At 34.6% G+C, this 27,379-nt stretch overlaps 2 protein-coding genes across 4 annotated transcripts in view; one reads left to right on the plus strand and one right to left on the minus strand.

Moving 5' to 3' along the window:
- Positions 1-16,621, minus strand: part of CIRSR (corepressor of RBPJ and splicing regulator) — a 41,920-nt gene extending 25,299 nt beyond the window's left edge. Inside the window, exons 1-7 of the mRNA XM_077154189.1 lie at positions 16,452-16,621; positions 12,303-12,397; positions 5,128-5,201; positions 4,561-4,571; positions 4,412-4,476; positions 3,372-3,420; positions 2,438-2,555 (exon numbers count right to left, since the gene is read on the minus strand). Coding sequence (XP_077010304.1) covers positions 2,438-2,555; positions 3,372-3,420; positions 4,412-4,476; positions 4,561-4,571; positions 5,128-5,201; positions 12,303-12,397; positions 16,452-16,523 — 484 coding nt within the window. The 5' untranslated portion in view covers positions 16,524-16,621. The remainder of the gene's footprint in view (positions 1-2,437; positions 2,556-3,371; positions 3,421-4,411; positions 4,477-4,560; positions 4,572-5,127; positions 5,202-12,302; positions 12,398-16,451) is intronic.
- A 16-nt stretch (positions 16,622-16,637) lies between these two features.
- SCRN3 (secernin 3) overlaps positions 16,638-27,379 on the plus strand; it is a 65,549-nt gene continuing 54,807 nt past the window's right edge. For 2 of the 3 annotated variants that reach the window (XM_077154186.1, XM_077154188.1), the window contains exons 1-5: positions 16,638-16,782; positions 18,646-18,815; positions 20,884-21,065; positions 21,628-21,827; positions 24,649-24,861. In XM_077154186.1, the coding sequence (XP_077010301.1) occupies positions 18,657-18,815; positions 20,884-21,065; positions 21,628-21,827; positions 24,649-24,861 (754 nt within the window). In that variant the 5' untranslated portion in view covers positions 16,638-16,782; positions 18,646-18,656. Of the gene's footprint in view, positions 16,783-17,511; positions 17,673-18,645; positions 18,816-20,883; positions 21,066-21,627; positions 21,828-24,648; positions 24,862-27,379 lie in introns of all 3 variants that reach the window. The other variant, XM_077154187.1, reaches the window with a different exon arrangement.

Below are 27,379 nucleotides of genomic sequence, written 5' to 3' on the forward strand. Positions count from 1 at the left end.
TATCCCAGGGTATGTTGAGCAGATAATTAAAAAGTATAGGCAAAGTTCCTTGAAGGATGGGAGAAAAACTATGGAGTTTTACACCAGGGAAGCCCCTTATACTATCTGTGCTGGTTTGAAATGATGTATGTAAAAAGCCATGTTTTAATCCTAATCCCATTTTGTAAAGGCAGTTGTTTCTTCTAATCCCTATTCAGTATTATATGTTTGAAACTGTAATTAGATCATCTTCCTGGAGATGTGATTTGATCCAGAGTGGTTGTTAAGCTACATTAGGTTGAGGTGTGTCTCCACGCATTTGGGTGGGTCTTGATTAGTTTCTAGAGTCCTATAAAAGAGGAAATATTTTGGAGAACGAGGGAGATTCAGGGAGTGATTCAGAGAGAGCAAAGCAGAATGACTTAGCCACAAGAAGCAGTGTCCACCAGCCAGCAACCTTTGGAGATGAAGAAGGAAAATGTCTTTGGGGAGCTTCATGAAACAGGAAGCCAGGACAGAAAGCTAGAAGTTGACACCTCGCTCACCATGTGCCCTTCCAGCTGAAAGCGAAACTGTGACTGTGTTCGCCATGTGCCTTCTCACTTGAGAGAGAAACCCTGAACCTCATCAGCCTTCCTGAACCAAGGTATCTTTTCCTGGATACCTTTGATTGGGCATTTCTATAGACTTGTAATTGGGTTATTTTCTTGGCCTTAGAACTGTAAACTAGCAACTTATTAAATTCCCCCTTTTAAAAGCCATTCTGTTTCTGGTATATTGCATTCCAGCAGCTAGCAAACTAGAACACTGTCTCAAACATTACGGAGTCCCAAGTCAATAGGCCAAGTTCTTGATCTTGAGGTTCACTCTTGTGAAGCCTACTTCTGTAGTGGAGAAGCTAAGTCTACCTACAGTTATGCCTAAGAGTTACTTTCAAAAAACCTCTTTTGTTGCTCAGATGCGTCCTTTATCTCTCTCTAATCATCTCTGCACAGATCATTATCTGCCCCTCACAAGGGCCATGACATCCAGGGGCAAAAATCTCCCTGGCTACATGGGACATGACTCCCAGGGATGAGCATGGCCCTGGCACTATGAGATAGACAACACCTTCTTGACCTAAAGGGGGAAAAGAAATGTAACAAAATAAGGTATCAGGGATAAGAGAGCTCAAATAGAGTCAAGAAGCTCTTCTGGAGGCTACTCTTATTATGCTAGCTTCAGCTAGATATTGCTAATTACCAAGGTCTGCAAAATTCCAAACAAAACTGTTCCTGTCAATCCTAAAGAACACCTAGGGCTCTAAGATTCTACAGAAGTTTCACACACTAAAATTACTTTCCAGAAACCCACAGCTTCCAAATGGGCTCCTAGGCCAGATAAGTCCTGAAATCCAGAGGGGCCAGCCTCTCCAAGGACATCAACTAGTTCCATCTACCTATCCTATATTATCAACACCCCTTTTCAACATGAAAAAGTTAGAAAGGGCATTTTTTCTATATATGTTATATTTCACAATAAAAAATGCTAAAAAAAAAAAAAAAAAAAAAAAAGAGGTCTCTGTAGGACTTCATGCCCAGAGCAACTACTTTAATAGAATTACTCTACTTTTTTTGTTCTACATATTGGGGTTTCATGTAAGATTTCTTTTTAAAAAAAGTTCTATAGCTGCTTTAAAAATGTTGAAAATCACCTGAGTTTGCCTGTCATCCTTACTTAAAATAAAGAGTTGATGCACCTAAAAGTGCAATAACTTGCTTAGGTTACCAGGTTAAGTAGGTTATTTCTATTACAATTTACTGGTTAGGGTTGAATTAGTGTAGTTGCCTCAATAATATCCTAATAAAGCACTCATAGTTGTAAGTTAAAACTTCTGTTTTAGCATCTTTTTTATAAAAAAGAGCAAAAATGATCCAAACCAAATTGGACCAATTTTTTAAAATATATTTTAATTTAAAATTATATTTTAAAACACTAATACACAGGAAGATAAATATTTCTCAAGTGAAAACCATTAACTTATTTAACATCATTTTTTTACTCATTTTATCTTTAATCTCTGAAGTGAAAAGAGAAGGTGATTGCTGAGGCTTTAAGTCCAGCCTACTTTTACAGTTCAGGAGAATATGAATATGAGAAATAACCATTTCTTCCTTCTATTTTTAGGTTACTAACTTGATAATATTTAATGTATTCTTTACTTTTAAAATCAAGTTCATAGGGCTATTGGCTAGAAAACTTTTATTTTGGAGCATTTCAAATTAGATTATATGATCATAGTTTCCCAACTATCATCATACTTTGGGAATGTGCTCTAGTCCAAACAAAAACCAGACCAGACCAAAAACAAAACACACACAAAAAAATAAACCAGACAGACTAAAGAAAAATGTGAGTCTATCTTTACTTGTTTGGCCATGATTTTCAAAACAAACAAACAAATCTTGCTAGCACATACCTGAGCCATCAGTGGGAACTGAACTTGCATTGATTCCAGAAAGACCAAACAAAGGACATTCTCGATCTGTATTGACGTGACCCCATTTGTGACATTTAATGCATCTCACATTTCGAACCTGGTAAATAGGGACATTAATTTGATTACTAAAATACCAAAAATGTAACCAATGTTCAACTCTTTATTCCTACACAAAGTTTAAGTTAAATTAGACTCACTTTTAAACATCTCTAGGGAAAAAAAAAGATGATCTCTAGGGAAAGAGACTCCATAAGTATGTCTGGAAATAATACAAATATTAAAATCTTTTACTGCAAATTTTTCCTTATGATTAAGCAGAATCTTATTTCTTTTTGCCTCTAATTTGGTGGAAATATCACAATGTCATCCAAAAAGAAATGATAAAATACCAAAAAAGAATTTTGCCATGCTTAATCTTAATTTCTCTAATAAATTAACCTTCAAATTTTCAATTTTCTAAACCAGGGAGTGGCAAACTTTTTCCATAAAGGGTCAGAGAGTAAATTTTTTAGGCTTTGTAGTCCAGGTATCTAGCTGCAACTACTCAACTCAGCTGTTGTTGCAAGAAAGTTGTTATAGACAATACATAAATGAATAAGCAAAGCAGCATTCCAAAAAAACTCCTGAGAAAGTTTGTCCAGGTTCTATACTAATAACAATTTTACATATTTTCAGACCTTAAGCTAAGTCTCCAAATCCTTGAAAACTGCAGAGACCACTCTCACTGTAACTCTAACAGACCTTTAATTCCTACCTTTTACCAGTCTTACCCATTTAATTTTTCTCTCCTATTCTTTCTAATATCTGATACAAACAGAAACTACAGTGCCTCTTTTCACCTTGAACAACTTTTGTACAATATGAAGAAAAATTTAAAAATCAAACTTAACAGAGTAATATATTTGTCACTTACCTGAATGCCAAAGGGTTGATCTCTGATGTTCATATCATCTTTGGCATACCTAGTAAAAGGAGAAAGTGTATAACCACAATACTAAGAATAATCTAATAAATTAAAATAGCAGCTGATCAGAAAACTAGTTTTAGAAGTCTAACATTATTATGAAATATAATATTCTATGCTAAATAGAACTTCCGTAAGCCAACTAACAGTTATTACGGGAGACAATTTGATTAAAATAATGAAAAAGTAAATAAAGCAGTGAAAGACTGTTATCAAACAGATCAACTGCATAAGAGTCACTAAAAACACCTTTCATAGTAGTTAAGTTTGCTTAAGTTTGCCCTCTTAAGCAAAAAAAAAAAGGCAACATAAGATGGGATATCAGATAAATATAATGATTTTTTTTTTCTTAAAAGAAAAACAGTCCTGCAGCTGCTGTTGAAAATAGTTTGGTGGTTCCTTGAAAAGTTAGACACAGAATTACCATATAAACCAGCTATTCCATTCTTAGGTATGTGCCCCAAAGAACTAAAAGCAGGGGGATTCAATTCTGTCTAGACTAATGTTCATAGCAGCATTATTCACAATAGCTATAGCCCAAATGTAGAAACAATCCAAATGTCTACCCACTAATGAATAAACAAAATGTGGCAGATCCATACAACGGAATACTATTCAGCTATAAAAAGGAACATTCTGATAATCCTACAAAATGGATGAACCTTAAAAACATTATGCTATTCCACTTCTATGAAATATCTAGGACAAGCAAATTCACAGAGACAGACCATAGATTAGAGGCTTCTAGGGACTAAGGGGAAGGGGAATGAGAAGTTATTACTCAAAGGGTACAGAACTGATGTTTTAAGTGATGAAAAAGTTCTAGTACTGGAAGGTGGTAATGGCAGCACAGCATTGTAAAAGTAATTAATGTCACTGAGTTGTACACTTATAAATGGTCACAATGACAAATTTTATCTTAGATACAAGTTACCACAATAATGTAAAAAAAAAAGAAATAAGAAAAAAAAATAGAAAACTAGTCCTACTTTTCTCGTGGAGCTCCCTTCTGCCATTCAAATTTGTATTCAGGTTCTCCTTCTGTTTCTTCTTTCTAAAAACAATTGAAAATTCTTTAAACCTTTCCACAAAATCAGTCTATTGCAAGTAAATTGAAACACAGAAAGTAATGCTTTACCTCTCTGTTTTCTTGATTGCATATCAAAAATATGAGGGAAAAAAGACATCACAAGTTAAAAACTTCAATATAAAAGTTCTACATACTACACTATATCATGGCATTAAATTGTAACTTGTAAGAATTTATTGGTTTAACTTTTTCCTTCTTTCACAAGATAAAATGCATACTGCTGAAGGGTAAAATATTAAATAAGACAGCATTAAATAAACATGCTAATTTCTAATTTTCAAACTTCTAATACTTTTCATCAACAGCAAGTATTACATTTTCTATTTATGAGTATAATTAAGAAGGACTAAAGATATATATATAATATATGCAAAGTATGAAAGAATAAATGCATTTCTGCTGATGTTGAGATTTTTTCCCTCTCCAAAGAATACATCACGAAATATTAAATTAGACAAATATTCTTGCGTATGTTCTATTGCATCTATTAAAGTATTGTTATCATTATAGAATAGCAAAAGATGATGAGCAACTTTTAAAAATGTCTGTCATAGCAGTTCTTAATCCTCAGCTGTAAACATATCAAAGACATTTAAAAAGGAAAGCTAAAAGTACCTTTTTTAGCTCCTGGTGGGGCCTCATACATAAAATTAAGGCCATTTTTTACACGTTCATCTCCCATAAGCAATCTAAATGAAACAAAGACAAAATTAACAATTTTAGGTAGAAGGAAAAAATCATAGAATAATCTCACCAGTCCTCTGCAAACAAAACAAAACAAACAAAAAACCCTAAAGGGGGTGCACGGTGGTTCAGTGGTAGAATGCTTGCCTTCCATGAGGGAGATCCAGGTTCGATTCCTGGATCATGCACTTAAAAAAAAAAAATAACCCAAATGTAGAAGTATAAAAACTTTTTGTTAGAGGTAAAGTTCTAAACTTTATAGACTAGCAGTCCCTAGCATAGGTGATATCTGAAATATATGAGTGCAAACAGCATTGTCTCTTTAGTAGCTGGTTCTAAGTTCTGAGACTTTCTTAGTACCTGAGAGATTATGGTTTTCCTTACAGAGAAGGGGTAAAAATGACACAGTCACTTTCACATGCTTTTCTTTGAAATGCTGTGGAAATAATGACAGTCTTGAAATCCTGTATGCTATCACAAATTTGAAAATAAGTTAAACAGTGCCAATATTTTAATTTAATTGGTGAGGGATTGGAAAAATGAGGATCTCTGGAATTTCTTTCGGAAGTCAAACCTGATTAATGTTTGTAAGAGTCAAAGAAATGTGAACATAAAAGTCAGTAGTGAGGAGAATAAAGAAAGAATTGTTTTTAAACAATTATACAACAGGTCAATTACGGTGACAGGATCAGTGCTGTACCTCAAAAATAATTTCTTTTACAGCTTTGTTTTAACAATGTAAATTCCTCATTCAGGTTTTATTTACAAAGAGAGATACACTGGGTTTTTTAGAAAAAAAAACTCTGCAACAAAATTGAATGGCTGGTTCAGTTAAAGTTTTAATTCATAAGATCTAAGTAAAATACTGAGTATAATGAGGGAAGCTAAAGAGTAGATAGCAATAAATAGCAGATGTCTCCCTGAAGTGCAGTAATTCTGATAGTTTTATTAAAGAAAAAGATGGACAGGGTTTAGGATAATGAGCACAGTGGCCCCAGATGATATAATTAGAGGTGATCTAATTATTGAGCATGCATAAATGATTACATGCTTAGCCACAGAACATATGTAAGAAAATAGCAGAATGAGGTCTGGGTGACTTGTAGGGTAAAGTCTAAGCTACTGAGCATATCAGGCAGGCCAACTTTAGTTAGATTCAGTCTCAGTTATCAAGAAAACTTTGGACTTGGGGTGGGTTAGTTATGGGTTGTCATAAGACCCTTCATTAATAAACAGAGGTTACAAGACTTTAAAATTCAAAAACTGGATACTGGGTACAAATGAAGGTTAGTTACAAGGTTTTTTACAATTACAGGAGAGGAAGGTAAAGGCTATACAATCATTATCAGAGATCAAAGCAGCTGAATTTCGATTTAGAGATTTCAGGAATTTCCCTATCTACTCCAATATACCAGAAAGCAAAAAGGAGTATCTTTATAATGATTCAGCAATCAGAATCTTCCCTTAAATTCTGATTTCTTGGTTACACTATTATAGTTGTGATTTTGGTAGAAACTTTGACCAAAAGGTGGTGTGACATCTTTGATGAATGGGTATTTTATTTATCTCAACAGTATTTCTGTACATTCGAAAAACAGTAGCATGTATTTTTAGATCACTACTGATGTGGTCTGCTGGCAGTCCTGGTGCTCCTATGGATTTATGGACCCCTTCCAGACCCCTGGCTAGAAATGCCGGCCTATGATGATGATCAATTCCAACTGCTTAGCAAGACATGTGCAAGGACCTAGGCTGTTTTTCAGCCTCTCTTTCTGCGTTTGCACCAGCAAGCTCTCACTAATAAGAGGCCATAATTACAAATTTGTTTTGAAAAAGAACGAAAACTATAAAGAGAAGTGTTGTCATGGAAGTCAGGAGAAGGTATTTCAGAGTAAAACAGAGAGAATTATCAAATATCTGTTGGGCAACTCAATCCAGATGTCCTACCAACATCTTAAATTAGACACATCTCTAAAACCAAATGTGTCTTCTTTCACTTCTCCATTAGTGCACTGAAAAAAAAAAGAAAGTAGACAGAATTTCCTTTTCTATTTGAAAAAGGCAATCACAAAACATATACTATGTGATTAGAATTCTTCTCTTATTTCCATTGGAATCTACCAAGAACAGCAGAAGGCTGTAGTAGGGATCTATACCCGTACAATGGAATAGTATTCAACCATAAAAAGTAATGAAGTACAGATACATGCCACAAATGTATTTTTTTGTGCTCAGTGAAGAGAGCTAGACACAAAAGACTACATATTACATGATTCCATTTACATGGAATTTCCAGAATATACAAATCTACAGAGACAAAAGTAAATTAGTGGCTGCCAAAGATAGGCAGGTAGAACACGGAGCCGGGGAGAATAGGGAGTGACTGCTGATAGCACAAAATTTGGGGGGAGATGATGAAAATATTCTGAAGTTACATTATTATGGTGGTAGCTGCAAAACTTTAAGTATGCCTGAAACCAATGTATACTTTAAATAGGTATGAAAACTGCATCTTATATTAAATTAACAGCATTTTAAGAATTAAAATCAAAATGAGAAGATCAACTTCTATTTCATGTAAAGTTCAACAGACATACACAATATTAGGTAGAGCTATGATCCTGGCATTTTTGTTTTAACTTTAACTAAAACCCTGTGTAGATTTTTTGACATCCCATAGTTTGATTTATCTAACTAGAATAATAAGTGTCACTGCCATCTTTAAAAAAAAGAAAAAGGATGCAGGCCTAAATAGTCATAACTATTAAGAAATATCTAAGACAATAAAAACGTAACAAAAGAGAAAAAATAAAGATTCCCAAAGAACATAATTGGCTATTAAGGATAACTTTACTTTTTACTTCAAATGTTCAATTTTCCCATATGAATTCAAATTATGGAAATGAAATTCTTTCATACAAAATTAACTGCATGGGTCAACACAGACATCTTCATGACTAAAAATAAAACAAGTTAAAGCAAGTATTAACATTTACCATTTATTGAGAAGAAACATTTCATGTACATTGTCTCCAATTCTCAAAATAATGCTGAGATAAGGATATTAGTAACCCTATGTTAGAATCAGAAAATTGAGATGCAAGAGATTATTGCTTTGAAATTAACTGTAATTTGGCCATGAAGTATTGCTGGAAGCTAAGGGTCTGTACACCTGAGCATCAGGAGTACCCTGAATGTATGCTCTGCTAGTCAGCTCCTTTTGGGGTATGATGATTCAGGTTACACTTGAAGTTCCACTTACAGACTTGAAGACTGGAAAACCTTTCTTCATGTGGTCAAGTGTCCATTCTTAGCTCAAGCCAATTCAAGGAACTGGATCATAAAATTTTTCTGGTTTTACAAACACTATCCCTTCTCCCCTCCCTCCATTGCCCTCCCCTTGTAGCCTCTAATCTACTTCTATCTCTGTAAATTTGCTATCTCTATTCATCTCTTACAAATGATATCACCCAATTTCTAGGACAATGTTTGTTTAATGAGGAAGAAAAAAAACTTTGCAAATGACCAATTATTCATAAATTTGTATTCAAATGACTAAACCTAGATGCAATAATACCCCAATAGCAAAAGACAGCTAATGGCCAGATCTTGATATCACTTTTTTTTTTAACTTTTACATCACTTTTGTTTTTCTGATGTCTTTTTTCCTTTTATTTTGTTATAATCTTCTTTGTTTTTTTCCTTTTAATTCTACTTAGGCTTTAAACGTGCATGTATGTAGCTCTTATAACTATACTGTGGTCCTGTTAGTAGCTCTCCTCTTGACTTCCACTCCAGTGTGAGAACTATCAAGTCATACCTTCAACATTTTATGTTAACTTTCATATTTTAGGCCTCCATCTTGAGTTATGCAAATTCCTAAAGTCAGCCCACTTCATCAAACCTCAGTACTGTACAAATATTTGAGTGGCTACTGGTAAAATACTTCTGTTACATGTTAGAAAAGCTGAAACAGAAGCTACAAATTTAAAAACTCAAAGAATGGACTTCACATGAACAGCAATCAGTATAAATTTTAGGAAAAGATATCATTTGTAAGAGATGAATAGAGATAGCAAATTTACAGAGATAGAAGTAGATTAGAGGCTGCAAGGGGAGGGCAATGGAGGGAGGGGAGAAGGGATAGTGTTTGTAAAACCAGAAAAATTTTATGATCCAGTTCCTTGAATTGGCTTGAGCTAAGAATGGACACTTGACCACATAAAGAAACGTTTTCCAGTCTTCAAGTCTGCAAGTGGAACTTCAATACTACTACTTCAATAGTAGCACTATTAGGATCTTCAATAGTGCTAATATTGATCCTACCTAATACCAAATCATGACACACTAAAACTGAGTAATGCTAGTAAGCAGTATCTCATAAACAAACCCATAAGTGAGATGGGGAATCAAAGACAGAAGGTATGACTCTAGGTTTGAGTTTAATATTTGGAGCACTTCTGTCAAACTCTGTCTTTTTAAAGTGCCTTAAACATAATACATCTCCTTTTTTAAGTTTCCAAATGCCTGCAGAATTTACATCAAGTCTTTTCATTGCTAATACCCATTTTCTTTTGATACTTTCATTTGTGGGAAATATGTGAAATGTCAGTCCTTTCAACTTGGAATTTGGCAAACAGTGAGAAGCACATCCATGGCGAAGCAACATTTCATCATAATTTTAGTAACTCAAAACAGAACGTTAGCAGTGGAGGCAGAGACCAACATCCCTGACAGAGACTGCATTTCCCTTTGCTTCCTCAGATTTTGATTTCTAAATACCTATATTCCAATAAAAAGAACCTGAGTTCCTAGGAAAAGTAGTTGATTGTGGAAAAGGGAAAATTCTTCACTACAAAAGAATTCAAATTAATAAATGTAGAAGGAATGAGGGTAACAGAAAATCACCATTACAACACCCCATTGTTGTAGTAAGAAAATTGCTGTAGATAAAATCCATTTATGAATGCTAAAATTAGTGAGCACAAGTTCAAAGAGAAACAGGATATCTGCATAGCCTCAAATATTTACTTATTGTAAAGGGGAAAAAAACTTTCTTTTCAATGATAAAGAAAAACACGAACACTTTTCTCTATTTTAAACCTACTTTTATCATCATCTCTTTATACCTTTCATTCAATTACTGCCTGTTTCCTGAACATCGTCTCCTTTTTCCTACTGTGCTGATCTTTAATAACGTTTTACTATATTTAAATCTAAATCAGGGCTTCTCAGAAGTGATACCTAATGACATCTTGGGCTAGATAATTCTTTGTTATGGGGCTGCCCTGTGCACTGGAGGCTGTTTTGCAGCATCATGGCCCTTTACCCACTAGATCAGCAGCATACCCTGCCTACTCATGCCCCTCTCCCCAGGGAATGACAACCAAAAATGTTTCTAGACATTTATCACATGTTCCTGGGGGAAGAGGAGGGAGGATGACCCTTGGCTGAGAATCACTGATCTAAATTCTTATTATTCCTCATAGTTCAGCTTAAATAACTCCTCCTTCTTTTTTTAAAATGTTTTTATTGAGACATCTTCACACACCATACAGTCTATCCAAAGTATATAATCAGTGGCTCACAATATCGATCATCTTTAGGATATTCGCATCACTCCAGAAAAAGAAAAAAGAAAAATCCATATATCCCATATCCTTTACCTCTCCCTCTCATTGGCCACTAGTATTGCAATCTGTCCAATTTATTTTACCTACTATCTCCACCCATTATCTATTTTTTGTCCTTATTTTTTCACTCATATGTCCATACCCCGGATAAAGGGAGCATCAGCCACAAGGTTTTCACAATTACATGGTCACATTGTAAAAGCTATATAGTTATACAATCATCTTCAAGAATCAAGGATACTGGAATACAGCTCAACAGTTTCAGATACTTCTCTCTAGTCACTCCAATACACTATAAACTTAAAAAGGATATCTGTACAATGCATAAGAATAACCTCCAGGATAACCTCTTGACTCTGCCTGAAATCTCTCAGCCACTTAAACTTCATTTTGAAATGTCTCCTCTTTGATGAGTCTTCTCTTCTTATCCCAAATAGAATTATTCTGTCTTCTATGAGCATGCTGTATTTTTTTAAAGGACATATTTTTAATACATCAATTTTTATGTTTGGCCTTGAACTATATGCACATATTCCTTACTAGATTTTCTAGGAAGTAGAGAGAAACTGTATTTTAGATGCTGTTATATGTCCCTACAACACCATTTGTTGTCTTGTAGTTACTCAATAGAAGTTAAACCAGATTAAAAAAAAGTTAACTAGATTAAATAAAATTAGCGATAAAAGTTTTTAATTAAACTAAGATTTAATTGCTTTCATTTGCCCTCGATATACCAAATTGTTTTTTATATCAAATTGTTTTAAAGACAGTAATGAGTAATAGTTTAAAATTACTTTGCTTAAGTTCTATAACTGGATGAAAAACAGAACTGAGTAGAAAATTTATTGTTCTGTTCTAGAATTTCATACTAAAGCAAATGTTCTCTAACTTAAAGAGTACAATCTATGTAACCAAGACACCACTACTTGCTTGATTAATCAAGAGAAATAAAAACAAACTTCAGTATTAGTCTTGTATTTATAAAATAAAACGACAATCACTACAAAGATAGGTACTATGCTGGAGGAAACCAATGAAGAACTTTAACCATGTTCCTGTCATAAACAGAACAGTGGCATGCAGCTCAAATTAAAAATTATTTTTCATCTTGAAGCTTCCCTGTGCATCTTTTCATTTGAGCATATGTTAAAGAAAAACTTTTGCGGAACTTTCAGCAGTTCAAGTGTAGAGTTTTATTGTTCTTTTAAGCTTTGCCTAATTTAGACTTGCTCATAGACTGTTTACATAATGCCATGTAAATATACAGTTTGTGTGAATTATGGGTAAAATTGGGAAAAGTGACCATCAACAAGTAAAAGACTAAAGAAGATACTTCACAAAAAAAGGACAGAATCCTACCATTGAGGCATTTGAGTAAAAAAAAATAGCTGACTTAATATACGATTCAGTAAAGGATTATTTATTCCAAGCACTTGACTATTATCAAAATACTGGCATAGTGAAATTCCTTACCTATTGTCATATGATTCTTGTTCTTTAAGATACTGTTGCATTAATTCTTCTTGTTTTTTCTTATCATATGATATTTTCTGTTCTGCCATCCATACCTAAATTAGTGAAGTAAAAAAATATAGTTAGATTTAAATTAAGTCTGATTTTCTTTTAAAATGAAATATAAAATGCTGCTGTTTATAGCTTATCACATAATACATTTGCTTATAATGATATCATTACAAATTAGCACCTGAAATGTATAATTTATGTCTTGATAGATGCCCTCAAATCCAACTTCCAAAACAGCTTAACTCTCAGGCAAAAATGTCAAACTCAAGAAATACTCTAAGCCTGTATAGTACAACAGGTTCTTGCACTCAGGCCCCATCTTATTTCAGAGCGCTGAACAAACCAAATCTCTGCATGGCTTCATATCCTTAGCCTAGATAACCTCTTTAGTACAGGGCATAACTGGAGGGTTAAACAATGCCCACAGATATCACTGGATGTCACTGACACCAAGAGAGAAGGAATGAAAGGAGTAAAAAGGGAAAGAAGTGAAAGGCATCTGCAGAAATAAAAAAAAAAAAAGGAAGGAGCAAAAGAGTAAACAAAGAAATAAGGCAGAGGTACAACAGATGTTCTGGCACTTTTGTGGGGGCAGGGGAGCCAGCAAGCACCATGACTAAATGTGTCCCTACGTGAAAATTTTAAAATCATAAAGCCTACATAATATATGCAAGGTTATTTAATCATGTTACTTTCAGGTTTAAAAGGTTTTGATGTTCTCCTGCTACCTTTAGAATAAAGGACAAACTGAAAACCATTTGCCATAAACAGCAAGTCAAACTTGTCTTCAAACATGGTAAGTTTTAAAAACGGAAATTCTAGGACAAACACTTACACTGAAAAAACTCTTATTATTAACTGGTGGGAAGGGTTAAGTGTGAGGAGAGTGTGGAACAAGACTGCCATTACTCAATTTTAGAAGCAAAGCGGGGTAGTTAATAGCAAGTCAATAAGTAGCTCTGCGATATGAAGGTTCTATGGGGACACAGTTTAAAATGTGGAAAAGAGGGATTAATATGGACATAAAAGCAAAAACAGAAATGAAAGAGAAATCTTTAGGGACAAAATACACCACACATTTATTTTGGTATTAATTTCTAAAAGTTTCTTCCACTGACTTCATACTTAACAATGTGATGTTATGGTAGAATAAAAACCTATACTTGGCATAGACAGTAAAAGGAACATGTTCGGAATTTTTACCGAAGCCCAAAATGCAAACAGTGTGACACAGAAACATAAGGCTCTATTGCCTTGCAGGATAACATATTACTTCCAATGAATACCATATTACTTCTAACAGAATAACTACCAAGTATTGAAAGTGTTAGATTTTACAAAGTTACTTCACTAGTCTCAATTGTTCAAGGGTGCAAATATTTATTGAGTACTTATTATGGACTAGAATAAGAAGTAATAAAATATATTTCTAGCTTTGAAATGCTCAGACTTGTTAACAGAAAATCATACTAAATTTTTTGTATGTTTAAATTATTTCATAATAAAAAAAGTAGTATGAATTCTCTGAATAAATAATAATATCGCTATTTGGGCACAGAAGTATGTACAAGGTAAAGAAATAAAATGAGACAGTGATTAACTTTTGGGGGCAATGAGTAAGACTGGTTTCATGGAATGCTTCATAGAAAAAACTTTGGTTTAAAAACATTTTTAAATAGCTATATTCACAGGTACCCGATGATATCCATTTCTTGCATATCCTTCCAAAAAGGCATAGGATTTTTTTTTTGGCTTTAAAAAATACAATCAATGTACGCTTTGGTCTATAGTCAACAGCTACACATTGTAATATGCTTCCACTGAATGTAACAAAGGCATTATGCCAAAACTAAATGCCCCCAAGAGATGGAGGGGTCATGGGGGAGGGATATAGATTTTTTGCAGAAGAAAAAGAAATGTCTTCAAATAGATTATAGTGGTGACGTCATGGCCATTTACCTAGGTTGGAGTGTGTGATGTCCGAATAAAACTGTTTAAAAATGAACAGAGAAACAAGTGCTAGAGAAAATGGGGAGATGTACCTATCACTGTTGATAGGGAAGCTGAGAGGTGCAGCCCCTCTGGAAAGCAGTGTGGTGGTTCCATAGGAGGCTAGGGGTAGGGTTGCCATATTATCCTGCAATCCCACTGCTAGGTATACACCTGGAAGAACTGAGTATAAAGACATGAATGGACATTTGCACACTGGTGGTTATGTCAGCAGTGTTGCGATTCACAATGGATGTACGTAGTCTAAGGGTACAACAACTGAGGAATGGAAGGGGGAATTGTGATGTATACATACAGCGGCTGCAAGAAGGAATGAGGTTGTAAGGCATGCAACTAGGTACATGAACCTTGAGGATAGTACGTTGAACGAAATGTCAGAAACAAAAAGACAAATAATAGCATGCCTCATTTGTGTAAGACTATAATATACAAACCTGGAGAACTGAAGTTGAGAGCATGGGGTTATCAGGTCGGGGCCTTTTGTAAAAAGTCCTAGATTGTAATCTCTTACAATAGTTGTATACATTCAGGAGTTGTAACTGTTATTTCTAAATTCCGAGATACTGAGCTATTCGTATATAACCTGGCTGTTCTCTGAAACTTCGGACATTTACATGACAGCTGAGACTCAAAGTTAGAGCACTGAAGCTATGAAAGTCAGCATTACCCCATACAGCAATTATGTTAAAAAGTGATCAGACTTCAAATTAGAGACACAAATGAAACTGACCTGGATAGGCCTAAGGTAAATCAGAATACAAAGTAAAGGATGATGTGGTCCATATTTCAAAACATCAACTTCTGTGAGAGACCAAAGGGAGAGATGTTTATTTGGTGCAAAATTTATATTTTGGGTAGTGCATTATCTAATTTAGCTGGCATGATCAGTTTATATGAACAACATAATTACATGGAATCTGGAATAGGGTTTGAGATCTTGTTGGTTTGTACAGGTCATTGTGATGTCTGGATACATCCCAGAGTAATTTGGGCAGAAAATAAAAGAATTTGCAAAGACTGGGAGAAAGGAAGATACATAAAACTTCCCCATCTGGGGATTTCCTTATATTCTCACAAGCAGTGAGGACAACAATTCAATAGGTTGAATCCTCGCTCTTGGAGTTTGCCCCTATGGAACTTATTTTTGCAAAGGAGAAACTAAGCCTACTTATAATTCTTCCTAAGAGTCCCTAAGAGAACAAAGAAGTATGTAGCCCAAAATGTCAAAGTGTTAAAGTTGAGAAACCCTTATCTAGGGCACGCATTTTCAACAGAGGCATTATCACTCACCCCCAAGGCGGAGAAAATTGGTTCTTGCAGGAGATGGGATGTAAAATATCTTACTCTTTTTATGTAGAAAACACAGATAAATGTATAGAAATCAAAAGATAAACAGCATATCTATGGTATTAAAATTTCATAGGGGAGAACAATTAGGCTAAAAAAGGTTCAAAAAGGCTCCTTAGGAGGGGGATAATGAAAAAAGGTTGAAAAGCAGGTTTAAACAGTGAAGGCAGTACGGCAAAGTCTATCACTATAACTGATTAAATAATGATGAGATTATTTAAGGTCTATTCTGCAGCTAAGGAAATTATAATCAATAATTTAAAACGCTACACTTCAATGAGGTCTGGACAGACAGATTATCGGGTGGAATAAAAAGTGGAAGCAAGACGTGAATTTATTTTCCTTTAAGAGAAATTTAAGATTTATTATTTAAAAATAAATATCTATCTTAAACAAACTGGAAGTCATCTTTGTGGAGAACAGCGAAGCTCAAAGTTGTGATATCCTGAGCTACGAAGACAAAACCAGAATCCGCTGAAGAAAGCAATGAGGAACCCTGATATCAGTCTCCCCATTTTATGGACTTAGTCTCTAGCTGACAAAGCTAATACAGAATAAATGTTAAGAACCAGTTTCGTCAGCAACTGCTCATGGAGAAGAAGGGGCAAGGGCACCAGGGTTTTAAGCCTGGAAAAGAGACGACTCCCTCAAGCATCCCAGAAACACCCCACTCTCACCTCCAGCAGCTCCTGGAAACTCAGCCGTCGTCGGCGAGCTCCCTCCAAGGTTTCCCTTACTCACCTTTTTGATATTAGATTTGGAAGCGGGATGAAAGTCCTTCTTGCACATGAAATTGGCGAACGATTTCCCCATTTCGGAGTCCGGGCTGGAGAAGGAAGGCCCTCGAACTGTAAGCAACGTCAATAAACTATTCCTCCTAACCGGAACTACACCTCCAGTGGTAACGAGTACTTCCGAGGTCAAAGGTAACAGCTTCCGGTAATTCCCGTCGTTCGCACCCTACTTTCCCGTTCTCTATTTTCCTTTGGGAACTTAATGTCCGGGTAGCAAGATTTGAGAGCTCCTAGGCCAGGCGAGGGCGTGCATCGGTGGAGGGCCGTGTTTAACTGAGGTAGGAACGAAGAAGACCGGACTGCGGCGCAGTGGCTCCGGGTCTCAGCGGGGCGGGGCGCATTTTGGAAGCCGCCGGGTAGGGTGAGGATGGTGGCATGGGCGGTGATTCTTCTGTAAGAGGATCTTGAATCGAGCCCATTATTTCTTGTGAACTCTACCTTGAGTTACACAAACTTTTCTGCACCGTTTTTCTCAGCTGTGTCATGGCTGTGGTAATTTTTTGCTTACCAGTAGTATGTGAGGATCAAACGACGCGATGTTTTTGAAAGCACTTTTGAACTGTAAAGCACTGTTAGTAGATTGTCAGCTCCACAAGAGCGGATCTTTGTTTTGTCCCCAGCTACACAGTGCCTGGCAGAGAAAGATCTTCAGTAAACATTTGTTATCTGTTGAGTACGCGAAGGAGTTAGTAAAGGCTCATAGGATTTTCCCTCCTCAGTGTGCTGGTGCAGTTCTAACTAGACTGTAAGTTTCCTTAGCTTCCCCTAAACCAAGGTTAGACAGCCTCAGATCTCGCAATGTAGCTTGATTCCTCTTGAGATGCCAAGGTTTTGAGTGGGCATGGAACCACCAAACAAGGTTCGCGAGGCTGATGTCAAGAAAGTCTTTTGTGAGAAATTTACTCTTTTGTCAAATAATAATAGAAACAGCTTACATTTGAATGTCTGTGTATGTTCTATGCACTGAACAGAACGCCTTACACATTGTCATTTAATTTTCATTACAGTTCCTTGGGATTGTATCTTTTATTTTACTGGTGCAGCAAGAGACAGAAAGATTCAATAGCCTGGCCTAGGTTTATACAGTAGTGTAATTAACTTTGGAACGCAAATAGCAGGAGAGCCAGGGCATAAAGATGGACATACACAGGAAAGAACAGAAGAAATGGTGAGCTCTCTCTTCCCATCAGTGAGAAAAAGAAAAGTTTTTTAGGAGTTTCAGGCTGAAATTGCATCTTTTGTACTTGAGTACTTGTATCTGTTTTCTCTTTAATTAAGCGTTTACTAGATTTAAAAATTTTTTAAAAGGATTCTTAGTATGTACCTGAGAAAAAGCTATTCTAAGCTTGGGTATTATAAAATAATGGAAAGAAGAGATTTCTGTAAAACAACGTGTATATTCTGGAAACAAAATTAAAAGTAAGAAACACTTAGGTGTTCTACAAAAATTGAGGATTTAAAATTTTCCGAATTATAAATGAACATAACCTAGATATTCTACAATCAAGGTTTACAAATTGTTTATGTGAAGTTCCTTCTGGAAATACCAAGAGTTTGGAATTTTAATGACTTTTTTATATTTGCCCAAATCAGTGAGTCTGTTTCAAAATTTGAGTCTTACCGGTATTATAATGTGTGTATTCTTCCCCAGTTTAAAGGAGACCTCTTCTTCCTTTTAGGAAATACTATGATACCTAACAGTTTTTAGCATTGAGACTACCGAGGTTAATATGATACACTCCCAACCCTCAAAGATCTCACTGTCCAGTAAAGGGATACATGTATGTACACAAATACAATGGAGTGTGGTCTTTACAACAGTAGAACTATCCAGGGGGTCCTGAATATGAAATAGTGAATGGGGCTTCAGGAGAGAAAAATCTTGAGGATAAATTTGATCTATCGACTAAGAGAAGAAAGTAATTCTCATTGCCATTTTCTTAATGATTATTGTAATACAAGATTAATTCTCAAGCCATTTTCTTATTGATTTTTGTACTACATTATATAAAACTTAAAGCTTTTATGAACCCATTTATTAGGCATAGCAGTGATATGTCCTTTGGTCATCAAGTGAAACATTTTTGTGTACTTAAAATACTTTTTCTTTTTCTATTTTGAAACTGCTGTATGATTTTTAGTTCAAAAGAACATGGAACCTTGTTCCTGTGACACTTTTGTGGCATTACCTCCAGCAACAGTTGAAAACCGGATTATTTTTGGAAAAAATTCAGATAGACTCTGTGATGAAGTACAAGAGGTAGTTTATTTTCCTGCTGCAGTTCATGATAACCTAGGAGAACATCTTAAGGTAAGGGAAATAAATGTTTTGTTAGTAACAGGTTGGCACAGACTATAGAAGTTAAAAATTTAAGGAACTACATTTGAAAAGCAATTTGAAACAGAAAAAGACTTCTGGTCTTTTATTATTTTGATGGTTTAGGAGAAAGCTGAAATAATAATCATTCTTAATTATTTGATCAGATATTTGAATACTTTCCATTTGCAAGCACGCTAGATGGGGTGGGGAATTTAAAGCCTGCTGTCATGACTAGGACTCTCTCTTCCAGAAGCTTAGAGTCTAGCAGAGGAATAGGGTGTTATGTTTTAGTCTGCTAGGCTGCCAAAATGCAAAATACCAGAAATGGGTGGTCTTTTACAATAGGGATATATTAGCTTACAAGCTTACAGTTCTGAGGCTGTGAAAATGTTCAAATGTGGACATTATCTAGATGATACCTTCTTTCTGAACACAGGCTGCTGGCAATCCTGGAGTCCTGTCAAATGGCAAGGCACAGTGCAGTGTCTTCTGGTTTCTCCCTTCTCTTCTGGGTTTCATTGCTTTCAGCTTCTGGCTTCTGGGCTTTCTCTCTCAGTTTCTCTGTCTTTCTTTTTTGTTTGTTTCAATTTTATCCTCATATAAAAGACTCCAGTAAGGAGATTAAGACCCACTTGGGGCACACCTCAACTGAAATTACCTAATCAAAAGGTCCCACCCACAATAAATTCATACCCAAAGGAATGGTTTTTGGGGCCCATTTAACCTCCAAACTATCACAGCTGTGTATGCAACTAATTCTATTACAAAATAGGATGTTTTAAATACTGAATTTAAGTCAGAGCAACATGCTGTGATAGCAGAGAAGTATCAATTAAGTCAGTCTAGGGATCAAGGGATGCTTCACCAGGAGATGGTATTTCAGCTGGCAGTTGATGGACAAACAGGATTCTAATTGGTTTAGAATAGAAAAAGTCTCTGGAAATAACTTTGATTTTATGACATATCAAAAAAGGTTTATTAGGCCCAATGATAATACTATCACAGTGCATTTTATGTAGTCACTTAGAAGTAAACATATTAATTAAAGAAACTTTAAAAAACAAATTTAATTAAAAAATCATTTAACATAGAACTTAATGTGAAAGTTTCATGTTTTTATGACTAAGTTATATACTTTGGGAATTTTGTTTTGATATTCTCATATTAAAAATAGTAAATATTAATGCTTTCTGTATACTTGGTCTTTGTTTTGCTTTTGCTGAAACTGTTTATTCATCTAAAATACCATTTCTGCTTCGTCTCCTCATATTTAAATTCATTTTATCCTGTAAGCCAGTAATTCTCATTCCTTTCACTCCTATAGACATATCTGACAGACATCTCCTACATATGGCATGGCTTTGGCAATTCTCTTGGTAGTTAGGCTACTATATGTGTAATTCTACCATTAGTCAAGAGACACTCAATATTGAGATTGAGAACTTCTTTCTTAAACTTCAACTCATATACCTCTTCCTTTACAAAATGTTTTCAAAATTTTAAAAACTAAAAACTATCACTCTTGTCTTCTAAGCATCCGTAGCACCTTATCTGCGCTTTCGTCATGGCTCTTATACTTTATATTTTGTTGCATCTTAATTAATGTACAAGTCTTAGTTTTTGTTTTGTTTTGTTTTGGGTCCATGACCAAGTCTTAGTTTCTTGAAAGCAATATTTGTGTTTGATTCATCTTTTTTTTATGGGGGGGGTGGTGCATGATCCAGAAATCAAACCTGGGTCTCCCGCATGAAAGTGAGCATTCTACTACTGAACCACCAGTGCACCCTGTCTTTGATTCGTTTTTGTAACTGACATATATATCTCTTAGCAGAGTGCTTAATGATAGGAGATGCTCAGCAAATGTTTGAATGAATGAATGATTTAGGGTCAATTCTGAATATGCTTTGAGAGTAATGCCTTTATTATTAAATGTTTCAGTATTGTTATATTTTACTTTCCTCTTTTTGGTTTTGTCTTCTGATTGATTTGTAAGATTCTGGCATTTGATTAATTTTTTTGTGTGTTTGTTTTGTGGTTGTTGCTATGACTTTTTTCACAGTGTACTTATGTAGAAATTGATCAAGTTCCTGAAACATACGCTGTTGTCCTTAGTCGCCCAGCTTGGTTGTGGGGGGCAGAAATGGGAGCCAATGAGCATGGAGTTTGTATTGGAAATGAAGCTGTATGGGGAAGAGAAGAAGTTTGTGATAAAGAAGCTCTACTGGGCATGGATCTTGTCAGGTTATTTTTCTATTTCTGTGCTATAGAACTGTCTAAATTTTACATGTTTTATTTTCCTATTTTTTCCCTTTTTTGGATTTTGATACTTTATCTCAAGCTCTACTTTATAATTTCTATCTAAACTGCCCCAGAGTACAAGCATGCAATTTCAAGACTGTCAAATGTCATTAACTGGGAGAAGGGAAGGGGATGGAAATTATGATTCATTGGAAGTACCTAACATTCCTTATCATTCATCATCTTAACTAATTCTCCCAATTGTGGGGTTTATATTATTATCCTCATTTTACAGATGAAATAGTTGAGATTCAGAGATAAAGTAACTTGCCAGTAAATTCCTAAGTTGGAATTTAAACATTGGTCTGTTTGTCTTCAAAAACTTGGTTTGTCATAATTCCATACTGTCCTCAGAAGGAAAACCTTACAAGTTAGATTTCTGTTTATCTGTTCATTTGAAAAATGTTTTGCTTTGTATGTAAACACAAAATTTCATGAGCGTGAAATTATTTAAGAAAAAATAGTTGAATTTACTTTAATGAAAACTTTAATATTTTTATTTTAGACTTGGCCTTGAAAGAGCTAATACAGCTGAAAAAGCCCTCACTGTCATTGTTGATTTATTAGAAAAATACGGCCAAGGTGGAAATTGTTCTGAGGGTAGCATGGTATTTAGCTATCACAACAGTTTCCTGATAGCTGATAGGAATGAAGCATGGATTCTGGAGACTGCAGGGAAATACTGGGCAGCAGAGAAAATACAAGGTATGGACCACATTTCATGATTTAATTAGTTTTACAATTAGAATACTCCCTTACTTAAAAAAAAATACTCCCTTACTTACACACATTACATTTAATTGTCCTTCAAGATTTATAATTTAATGCAATGAAGGACTGAGCTGCAGAGTAAATGAAAGAGTTTTAAAGAGTATAGAATGAAAGAGTACTATTGAGAGCTTTCCTGAAAGAGAGAAAAAAGGTAGAGTTATATCTGGAGATCAACTCTGATATAACCTGAATATATATACTTTCTGTGCAGCAGAAATTGGTGTTTCATAGTACTTTTTTTCACGTTTTAATAACTTAGGATTTATTCCTATTTTTACTTGAGGTTGAACCCCACAATTTTATTATGTGTAGGTAGGGAGATAAGAGGGGAGTGAAGTTGGGGATGATTGTTTGTGGGTTGGTGGTTAGGAAGAATATGTTGATACAGTAGCTTTTTACTATCTATAAATTAAAACAAAGTTTCATATCATTGAATAAAGCAACACAATTTAATTATTTTATAATGTTTTGCTTTTTTTTTCATAGCTTCTTTGTAATCATATATTCCTCTCATTTTTCAAGTGATAAAATCCGGAGATATAAAGTGACTTATTCAAGGCAAGGGAGTGAAGACTTGGAATTTAAATCTTTTAATCCTGTCCCAGTCCCTGTTCTTTCCAATAGGGTACAGCTCTGTATTCAAGTGTAATCACGTGTTTCTTTTATGTTTACTTCCTTGATCTTCTAGTTTTACAAGAGAGAAATGATATACATGTGAAAATACCAAATGGTGCCTAAATGATAAAGACACATAGATGCTGCAAACATTAGAGAAAGGAAAGGTCACTCTGAGCTGCAGGAGTTCAGAAAGGCTCAGTAAAAGTGGCCTTGAGATTTGGAGGATTTGGATGTTATTTTTCAAGCTAAGTTATTGCCAGTTGTTTTGAAGGACATTTTGTTTTTAATTTTGCATGTTCCTATTAATGTATGAAATTGAATTTTTAGACTTCATTTCTTATTGTGATAATTGGCCTGCTTGTACCATTGAGCACTTTTCATTTTATCAAGTGTACTACATGAGAGAGAGAAATGGAAACATTTTTCTGTTGAAAAAGTCCCATCTGGCTATCATAATGAACATCTTCATTGGGTTTGATTATCCAATTGTAGATTAACTTTGCTGCCTGGTTCCTCTTCCTATTACCAAATGATCCCAAGAACCAAATTGTTAAACTGTAGGGAATTGTCTGTTAGATGGAAAATTCTTCTTCTCTCTCTTTGATTCTGTTGTAACTTGTCTGATTTTTATAGTGAGAATTATCCCAAGTATGACTTTGTTAGAGTGATTTAATTGTTTTTATTAGCAGACTATCATTCTAAATCTTTTAAATTGTCATCAATTTTTATTTATTATGGTCCATTTCATTTTAGAAGCTGCATAGTTCTGTTCTAAACTTTTAATTTTTTTAGCAAAGCAGTGTTCCCGAGTTTTAAAAGACCCACTTAAAACTGATGGTAGCTCAGAAATGGGGTTATAGTACACTGTTAAGTGAAAAAAAGGCTTATAAAACACCATGTCACTCAGTTACTAATGATAGTTGTCTCTGAGTGGTGAGATTAGATGTCATTCAACTTATTGTTCTAAATTTATTTATAATTATTTTTAAAAAAGTTATTTTCGCAGAAGACATATCTAAAATACATAAAGAACTCTCAAAATTCAAAAGTAAAGAATCAAATCATCTAATTTGAAAATGGACAAAAGACATGAAGAAACATTTCACCTAAAGGGAAATACAGATGGCACAAAAGCACATGATTCAATTCTCGGTGCCTGCCCATCAAAAAAAACAAAACAAAAAAAGCACATGAAAAGATGTTCAACATCATTAAGCCATTAGGGAAATGCAAATTAAAATCACAGTGAGCTATCACCAGCTATCTATCTGAATGGCTAAAATAAAAAATAATGACCAATACCAAATGCTGGCAGGAATGTAGAGATTAGATCATTTGTGTACATTGCTGGTAAGAATATAAAGTCATGCTGAAAAACAGTATGGCAGATTTTTTTTTAACTAAACATGTACCCACCATATAGTTCAGATTCCAGAGAAATAAAAACTTACGGTGACACAAAAACCTATACTCAAATGTTTATAGGAGCTTTTTTTTGTAATAGCCAAAAACTAGAAAAAACCCAGATGTCCTTTCACTTGTGAATGGTTAAACAAACTGTGGCACATCCACACCATAGAATACTATCCAGCAATAAAAAAGAATGAACTACTGATACATACAACAATCTGAATGAATCTGTAGGGAATTATACTAAGTGAAAAAGCCAATTCCCAAAGGTTGCATACTAAATGATTCAATTTATATAACGTTCTTGAAATGGCAGTTATAAAAATGGAGCACAGATTGGCTATCTGGACATAAGAAGAGGGTGTGATAGGAAGGAAATGGGTCTGGCTATAGAAGGGCAACTTGAGAGATCCTTGTGGTGGTAGAAATATTCTATGTATTTACTATTAATACCAATATCCTACTTGTGATATTATACTATAATTTTGCAAGATATTAGTATTGGAGGAAACTGGGTAAAGGGTGCACATACTCTCTGTATTATTTTTTACAACTGCATGTGAATTGGCCATTATCTCAAAATAAAAAGTTTAATTTAAAAAGTCATTAATATATTTTGAATATGTAAAACATGCACATGGCACAAAATTTAAATGGTGATTAAGAATTATAACATACAGATAGATACTTTATGTTAAACATGACTTCTTTTCTTTTTTGAAAATAGAGGGAGTTCGTAATATTTCTAATCAGCTTTCTGTAACAACAAAGATTGATCGAGAACACCCAGATATGAGAAACCATGCTAAGCAGAAAGGTTGGTGGGATGGTAAAAAGGAGTTTGATTTTGCGGCAGCATACTCATATCTCGACACAGCCAAGATGATGACTTCATCAGGCAGATTCTGTGAGGGCTACAAGCTTCTGAATAAACACAAAGGTAATTTTATTATTTAAATAATATCAGAATGAAAAATTACATTTTGTATAGATTTTTTATATACAGAATTAGATTTTGAGGTGAGTGAAATGCTTTACAACTGTGAGAGAGTAATGATTGTTTTTGAAGGACAGGCTCATATTCTTAATCCTCACAACCTTTTTCTAGTTCTTATTAGTATTGTTAAAGTCAAATTGAAATTATTTTTTTTCTTAGAGTTCATTGGAACATGGAGACAGGCTTCTTTGACTATTGTCAATGCTGCTTTTATTATTTGATTGTTTGTTTAATGCAACTTTACTTTTTGCTGTTTTTTTTTAATAAAACAATCATGATTTTATTCAAAATATAGGTTTACTCAGAATGTAAGTTTGTTTCATATAATTTAGGTACTCTGTGTATGGACAGAAAGCCAACCTGAACATTGCTTAAACAATAGAAGAAATTTATTGTCATGTATATTAAGAATACCAGAGGAAGGATTACTGTGGTGCTAGTTAATTCAGAGCCTCAACATGTCATTCAGATCTTTCATCCTTAGGTCACAAAATGGCTACTGCAGTCTCAATCATCACATCCAGATATGTTAACAGTCAGAGACATTGTGGGGAGAAAGGTGGATACCTAAACAAGCTCTCTCTGTTTCAAAGGAGGAATGGCTGTTGGATAGGCAATCAACTTGTGTGCATTTCAGGGCACTACTATGGCTGAGAAGATAGAGTGCAAGGGTGTGCAGTCCAGAGCTCCAGGAAGGGATTAGCCTTTGGTAAAGAGGTGGGACACTGCCTCCACTGCAATAGAGAGGAGAGGATGGCTATAGACACATTTACAGATTTGGTGGCAGGAAGATGAAGGAGTTAATCTTTGCTAACATCTTTTTCTTTCTGAGGTTTATGAGTCAAGGTCATCAATAGAGAGAGTAGAAGCAGGAAAAGAAGTTCAGAGGCTGAGAGAGTAATGAAGGTATGCCATATTTGTTGCAGAGTAGAGGAGCAACCGCTTAGAAAAATATAGTATTGCTGGCCAAAATAAAATTTGGTGATGATGAATTCAGAGTAATACTAAATCTGTTGGCTGTCCAATTTTTCTCCACACATAGAGAAGGTGAGGGGTTATGTTAATTCAGGGTTGGGATTTTATTAGATAAGTATATTTTTAAAATAATGATTGTAATATCAATGAAGTTTTAATGACATTAAAGGACTACCAGTGATAGAACTTCACAGAGTGATTTTTGCTGTTTTTTTAATAATTATCACTTGTAATGAAATAGCATTCTTTTTTTTAGCTTTTTTAAAATGCTATTCTTTTAACATATATTCACACACCATACAAACCATCTGAAGTATACAATCACTGTCTCACAGTATCATCCCATAGTTGTGCATATATCCCCATGTTCAAATTTAGAACACTTTCATTACTCAAAAAAGAAATTAAAAGAAAAAAGAAAACCCAAATCTTCTCATATTTTCCCCCACCCCACCCCATTATTGACCCATAGTTTGGCGTGGTACATTTGTTACTGTTGATGAAAGGGTATTAAAATATTACTGTTAACTATTGTCCATAGTTTGCAATAGGTTCATTATTTCCCCATATACCCCTCCATTATGAACTCCTTGTGATAGTGTCATGTATTTGCTCTAGTGCATGAAAGAACTTTTTTACGTGTGTACGGTTAATCACAGACATTGTCCACCCCAAGATTCATTGTGTTATATTTTCTGTTTTTTTTCCTTTGTTTATTTTTTTCTTTGTTGATTTAATTTAATTTTATTTTTATATACCTTCTATGTTTTGTTTTGTTTTTTTACTTTCTATGTTTTAACCTCCAACTTTCCTTCTGGTGACATATGTGACTTTAATTTTTTTTTATGTTAGTTTTATTAATTTTTATATTACAAAAGTTATATTTATCATGCATCTATGTGATGATGTTAAGAATTACTGATTGCATATGTAGAATGGAATGATTTCTAAATGTTGTGTTAATTTCTTTTTTTCTTTAATTAATAAAAAAAGTTATATTTAGAACTTCTGCTTGAAAAGACAAATGAGCAGTTGTATGAATCCCCACTTTCTACTTTGAAACCCTAGAACTATTGAATAAAATATTTAGACATTGAAAACATAATATAGTTAAGCTCAAGCACAAGAAGAGAAAAAAAAAAAAAGAGAGGACTCAAAGTGTTAGCAAGATTTGAAATGCCTCTTCCCCACACAGTCCCACTCCTTTCTGTATCAAGGGGAAATTCTGAACTTCCAGTAATAAGCCTTGGAGGGATATAAACCTTAAATGCTTAACATCACTGAGAGTGTCATTGTCTAGGTCAGTGACTCCTTTGGGGAGCAGAAGTTGAACTTCCCACCAAAGCTGCTAGTCTGAAAAATACTCTTTTACTTCCTGCCTTGAGTTCTAATGTGGAATCAGTCCCAGACTATGGGTCAGCAGTCTGTTGTGAGAGATTGAAATTTGAGCCATGTATATTTTGTAGGCTCAACTGGGCTACTTGTG

The sequence above is a fragment of the Tamandua tetradactyla genome, chromosome 3 (genome assembly GCF_023851605.1).
Source record: "Tamandua tetradactyla isolate mTamTet1 chromosome 3, mTamTet1.pri, whole genome shotgun sequence".
NCBI lineage: Eukaryota > Metazoa > Chordata > Mammalia > Pilosa > Myrmecophagidae > Tamandua > Tamandua tetradactyla.